General features: G+C 43.6%; 1 protein-coding gene across 3 annotated transcripts in view; it reads right to left on the minus strand.

Annotated features, from left to right (window-relative positions):
* Positions 1-4784: 4784 nt before the first annotated feature.
* LOC123174851 (V-type proton ATPase subunit B 1-like) overlaps positions 4785-6627 on the minus strand; it is a 19090-nt gene continuing 17247 nt past the window's right edge. Inside the window, exon 7 of one of the 3 annotated variants that reach the window (XM_044590106.1) lies at positions 4785-4813. In XM_044590106.1, coding sequence (XP_044446041.1) covers positions 4800-4813 — 14 coding nt within the window. In that variant the 3' untranslated portion in view covers positions 4785-4799. Of the gene's footprint in view, positions 4814-4916; positions 4985-5655; positions 5699-6627 lie in introns of those variants that run through there. The other 2 variants (XM_044590104.1, XM_044590105.1) reach the window with 2 other exon arrangements.

Consider the following 6627-nt stretch of genomic DNA (forward strand, 5'->3'; position numbering starts at 1 on the left):
TGTTGGGGAACGTAGTAATTTCAAAAAAATTCCTACGCACACGCAAGATCATGGTGATGCATAGCAACGAGAGGGGAGAGTGTTGTCCACGTACCCTCGTAGACCGAAAGCGGAAGCGTTAACACAACGCGGTTGATGTAGTCGTACGTCTTCACGATCCAACCGATCAAGTACCGAACGCACGGCACCTCCGAGTTCCGCACACGTTCAGCTCGATGACGTCCCTCGAACTCCGATCCAGCCGAGTGTTGAGGGAGAGTTTCGTCAGCACGACGGCGTGGTGACGATGATGATCTTCTATCGACGCAGGGCTTCGCCTAAGCACCGCTACGATATTATCGAGGTGTAATATGGTGGAGGGGGGCACCGCACACGGCTAAGAGATCAATGATCAATTGTTGTGTCTGGGGTGCCCCCCTGCCCCCGTATATAAAGGATCAAAGGGGGGAGGTGCGGCCAGCCTTGGGGCGCGCCAGGAGGAGTCCTACTCCCACCGGGAGTAGGACTCCCCCCCCCTTTCCTAGTTGGATTAGGACTTGGGAGGGGGGAAAGAGGAGAGGGAGAAGAAGGAAGGGGGCCGCCGCCCCCTTCTCCTTGTCCTATTCGGACTAGGGGGGAGGGGCGCGCGGCCCAGCCCTAGCCGCCTCTCCTCTCTTCCACCTAGGCCCACTAAGGCCCATTATGTTGCCGGGGGTTCCGGTAACCTCCCAGTACTCCGGTAAAATCCCGATTTCACCCGGAACACTTCCGATATCCAAACATAGGCTTCCAATATATCAATCTTTATGTCTCGACCATTTCGAGACTCCTCGTCATGTCCGTGATCACATCCGGGACTCCGAACAACTTTCGGTACATCAAAACATATAAACTCATAATATAATTGTCATCGAAACGTTAAGCGTGCGGACCCTACGGGTTCGAGAACTATGTAGACATGACCGAGACACGTCTCCGGTCAATAACCAATAGTGCAACCTGGATGCTCATATTGGCTCCCACATATTCTACGAAGATCTTTATCGGTCAGACCGCATAACAACATACGTTGTGCCCTTTGTCATCGGTATGTTACTTGCCCGAGATTCGATCGTCGGTATCTCAATACCTAGTTCAATCTCGTTACCGGCAAGTCTCTTTACTCGTTCCGTAATACATCATCTCGCAACAAACTCATTAGTTGCAATGCTTGCAAGGCTTAAGTGATGTGCATTACCGAGAGGGCCCAGAGATACCTCTCCGACAATCGGAGTGACAAATCCTAATCTCGAAATACGCCAACCCAACAAGTACCTTCGGAGACACCTATAGAGCACCTTTATAATCACCCAGTTACGTTGTGACGTTTGGTAGCACACAAAGTGTTCCTCTGGTAAACGGGAGTTGCATAATCTCATAGTCAAAGGAACATGTATAAGTCATGAAGAAAGCAATAGCAACATACTAAACGATCGAGTGCTAAGCTAATGGAATGGGTCAAGTCAATCACATCATTCTCCTAATGATGTGATCCCGTTTAATCAAATGACAACTCATGTCAATGGCTAGGAAACATAACCATCTTTTGATCAACGAGCTAGTCAAGTAGAGGCATACTAGTGACACTCTGTTTGTCTATGTATTCACACAAGTATTATGTTTCCGGTTAATACAATTCTAGCATGAATAATAAACATTTATCATGATATAAGGAAATAAATAATAACTTTATTATTGCCTCTAGGGCATATTTCCTTCAGTCTCCCACTTGCACTAGAGTCAATAATCTAGATTACACAGTAATGATTCTTACACCCATGGAGCCTTGGTGCTGATCATGTTTTGCTCGTGGAAGAGGCTTAGTCAACGGGTCTGCAACATTCAGATCCGTATGTATCTTGCAAATTTCTATGTCTCCCACCTGGACTAAATCCCGGATGGAATTGAAGCGTCTTTTGATGTGCTTGGTTCTCTTGTGAAATCTGGATTCCTTTGCTAAGGCAATTGCACCAGTATTGTCACAAAAGATTTTCATTGGACCCGATGCACTAGGTATGACACCTAGATCGGATATGAACTCCTTCATCTAGACTCCTTCATTTGCTGCTTCCGAAGCAGCTATGTACTCCGCTTCACACGTAGATCCCGCCACGACGCTTTGTTTAGAACTGCACCAGCTGACAGCTCCACCGTTCAATGTAAACACGTATCCAGTTTGCGATTTAGAATCGTCCGGATCAGTGTCAAAGCTTGCATCAACGTAACCATTTACGATGAGCTCTTTGTCACCTCCATAAACGAGAAACATATCCTTAGTCCTTTTCAGGTATTTCAGGATGTTCTTGACCGCTGTCCAGTGATCCACTCCTGGATTAGTTTGGTACCTTCCTACCAGACTTATAGCAAGGCACACATCAGGTCTGGTACACAGCATTGCATACATGATAGAGCCTATGGCTGAAGCATAGGGAACATCTTTCATCTTCTCTCTATCTTCTGCAGTGGTTGGGCATTGAGTCTTACTCAACTTCACACCTTGTAGCACAAGCAAGAATCCTTTCTTTGCTTGATCCATTTTGAACTTCTTCAAAACTTTGTCAAGGTATGTGCTTTGTGAAAGTCCAATTAAGCGTCTTGATCTATCTCTATAGATCTTGATGCCCAATATATACGCAGCTTCACCGAGGTCTTCCATTGAAAAACTCTTATTCAAGTATCCCTTTATGCTATCCAGAAATTCTATATCATTTCCAATCAACAATATGTCATCCACATATAATATCAGAAATGCTACAGAGCTCCCACTCACTTTCTTGTAAATACAGGCTTCTCAAAAAGTCTGTACAAAACCAAATGCTTTGATCACACTATCAAAGCGTTTATTCCAACTCCGAGAGGCTTGCACCAGTCCATAAATGGATCGCTGGAGCTTGCACACTTTGTTAGCTCCCTTTGGATCGACAAAACCTTCCGGTTGCATCATATACAACTCTTCTTCCAGAAATCCATTCAGGAATGCAGTTTTGACATCCATTTGCCAAATTTCATAATCATAAAATGCGGCAATTGCTAACATGATTCGGACAGACTTAAGCATCGCTACGGGTGAGAAGGTCTCATCGTAGTCAATCCCTTGAACTTGTCGAAAACCTTTCACAACAAGTCGAGCTTTATAGACAGTAACATTACCGTCAGCGTCAGTCTTCTTCTTGAAGATCCATTTATTTTCAATGGCTTGCCGATCATTGGGCAAGTCAACCAAAGTCCATACCTTGTTCTCATACATGGATCCCATCTCGGATTTCATGGCCTCAAGCCATTTTGCGGAATCTGGGCTCACCATCACTTCTTCATAGTTCGTAGGTTCGTCATGGTCTAGTAACATAACCTCTAGAACAGGATTACCGTACCACTCTGGTGCGGATCTTACTCTGGTTGACCTACGAGGTTCAGTAACAACTTGATCTGAAGTTTCATGATCATCATCATTAACTTCCTCACTAATTGGTGTAGGCGTCACAGGAACCGGTTTCTGTGATGAACTATTTTCCAATAAGGGAGCAGGTACAGTTACCTCATCAAGTTCTACTTTCCTCCCACTCACTTCTTTCGAGAGAAACTCCTTCTCTAGAAAGGATCCATTCTTAGCAACGAATGTCTTGCCTTCGGATCTGTGATAGAAGGTGTACCCAACAGTCTCCTTTGGGTATCCTATGAAGACACATTTCTCCGATTTAGGTTCGAGCTTATCAGGTTGAAGCTTTTTCACATAAGCATCGCAGCCCCAAACTTTAAGAAACGACAACTTTGGTTTCTTGCCAAACCACAGTTCATAAGGCATCGTTTCAACGGATTTCGATGGTGCCCTATTTAACGTGAATGCAGCCGTCTCTAAAGCATAACCCCAAAACGATAGCGGTAAATCAGTAAGAGACATCATAGATCGCACCATATCTAGTAAAGTACGATTACGACGTTCGGACACACCATTACGTTGTGGTGTTCCGAGTGGCGTGAGTTGCGAAACTATTCCGCATTGTTTCAAATGTAGACCAAACTCGTAACTCAAATATTCTCCTCCACGATCTGATCGTAGAAACTTTATTTTCTTGTTACGATGATTTTCAACTTCACTATGAAATTCTTTGAACTTTTCAAATGTTTCAGACTTATGTTTCATTAAGTAGATATACCCATATCTGCTCAAATCATCTGTGAAGGTGAGAAAATAACGATATCCGCCACGAGCCTCAATATTCATTGGACCACATACATCTGTATGTATGATTTCCAACAAATCTGTTGCTCTCTCCATAGTTCCGGAGAACGGCGTTTTAGTCATCTTTCCCATGAGGCACGGTTCGCAAGTACCAAGTGATTCATAATCAAGTGATTCCAAAAGTCCATCAGTATGGAGTTTCTTCATGCGCTTTACACCGATATGACCTAAACGGCAGTGCCACAAATAAGTTGCACTATCATTATCAACTCTGCATCTTTTGGCTTCGACATTATGAATATGTGTATCACTACTATCGAGATTCATTAAAAATAGACCACTCTTCAAGGGTGCATGACCATAAAAGATATTACTCATATAAATAGAACAACCATTATTCTCTGATTTAAATGAATAACCGTCTCGCATCAAACAAGATCCAGATATAATGTTCATGCTCAACGCTGGCACCAAATAACAATTATTTAGGTCTAATACTAATCCCGAAGGTAGATGTAGAGGTAGCGTGCCGACGACGATCACATCGACTTTGGAACCGTTTCCCACGCGCATCGTCACCTCGTCCTTGGCCAGTGTTCGCTTAATCCGTAGTCCCTGTTTCGAGTTGCAAATATTAGCAACAGAACCAGTATCAAATACCCAGGTGCTACTGCGAGCTCTAGTAAGGTACACATCAATAACATGTATATCACATATACCTTTGTTCACCTTGCCATCCTTCTTATCCGCCAAATACTTGGGGCAGTTCCGCTTCCAGTGACCAGTCTGCTTGCAGTAGAAGCACTCAGTCTCAGGCTTAGGTCCAGACTTGGGTTTCTTCTCCTGAAACTAGTGGTCTTATTGGCCATCAACACTTGATGCTCCTTTTTGATTTCTACCTCCGCAGCCTTTAGCATTGCGAAGAGCTCGGGAATCGTCTTATCCATCCCTTGCATGTTATAGTTCATCACGAAGCTCTTGTAGCTTGGTGGCAGTGATTGAAGAATTCTGTCAATGATGCTATCATCCGGAAGATTAACTCCCAATTGAATCAAGTGATTGTTATACCCAGACATTTTGAGTATATGTTCACTGACATAACTATTCTCTTCCATCTTGCAGCTGTAGAACTTATTGGAGACTTCATATCTCTCAATCCGGGCATTTGCTTGAAATATTAACTTCAACTCCTGGAACATCTCATATGCTCCATGACGTTCAAAACGTCGTTGAAGACCCGGTTCTAAGCCGTAAAGCATGGCACACTGAACTATCGAGTAGTCATCAGCTTTGCTCTGCCAGACGTTCATAACATCTGGTATTGCTCCTGCAGCAGGCCTGGCACCCAGCGGTGCTTCCAGGACGTAATTCTTCTGTGCAGCAATGAGGATAATCCTCAAGTTACGGATCCAGTCCGTGTAATTGCTACCATCATCTTTCAACTTTGCTTTCTCAAGGAACGCATTAAAATTCAACGAAACAACAGCACGGGCCATCTATCTACAATCAACATACTATCAGGTACTAAGTTCATGATAAATTTAAGTTCAATTAATCATATTACTTAAGAACTCCCACTTAGATAGACATCCCTCTAATCATCTAAGTGATCACGTGATCCAAATCAACTAAACCATAACCGATCATCACGTGAAATGGAGTAGTTTTCAATGGTGAACATCACTATGTTGATCATTGTGACGCCCGGATAATTAGGCTACAGTAAAACTCTGCTAATGGTGCCACATCACCTCTGATACTGTTGCAAATCTCGCGTTAGTTCAAAACCGATTCGGAATTCAACTTCAAATTAAAGGCAAACAATTAAAGTTTTCAAAAGTCAAAATAAAATGTTGTTAATGTGACAAATAAATCATGGATGATATTGGTGGAGAAACAACATCTTTTTAAAATATTTAAATACCCTAAAGTGATGACAACAGCAGCAAAAACAATTAGTTATACCCCTATAATATTTTATAAAATACTAAACTACTTTAGCTAGGTTCCAAAGTTATTGTGGCAGTGGTATAATTAATGTTACTATTTTAGGTACTAAATGAATATTTTACAAAACTAAAACAATTTGGGAAATAAAATTAAATCAGAAAAGAAAAATAAGAAAAAGGATAAGACTAAACAAAAATTAAAACAAAAAGAGAGCCTCCTGGGCCACTTGGCCCATCTAGCCAAAAGGGGCCAGCCCACCCCCTCGTCCCCTTCCTCTGCTACAGGGAGGCAGGGGGATCGTGGCGCTCATCCCCCCGGCCATGGCCACCCGAGCCCTGCGTGGAAGCCATCCACGACCTCCCCCTCAGTACAAAAGGCCCCCTCTCCCTCCTGCCAACCCTAGCCCACTACACCCCATTTTCCCCACGAACCCGTCTCCCCTCGCTCCTCCTCCCGAACGTGATCTGGATCGGGGCGCC

The sequence above is a fragment of the Triticum aestivum genome, unplaced genomic scaffold (assembly GCF_018294505.1).
Source record: "Triticum aestivum cultivar Chinese Spring unplaced genomic scaffold, IWGSC CS RefSeq v2.1 scaffold125157, whole genome shotgun sequence".
Taxonomy (NCBI): Eukaryota; Viridiplantae; Streptophyta; class Magnoliopsida; order Poales; family Poaceae; genus Triticum; species Triticum aestivum.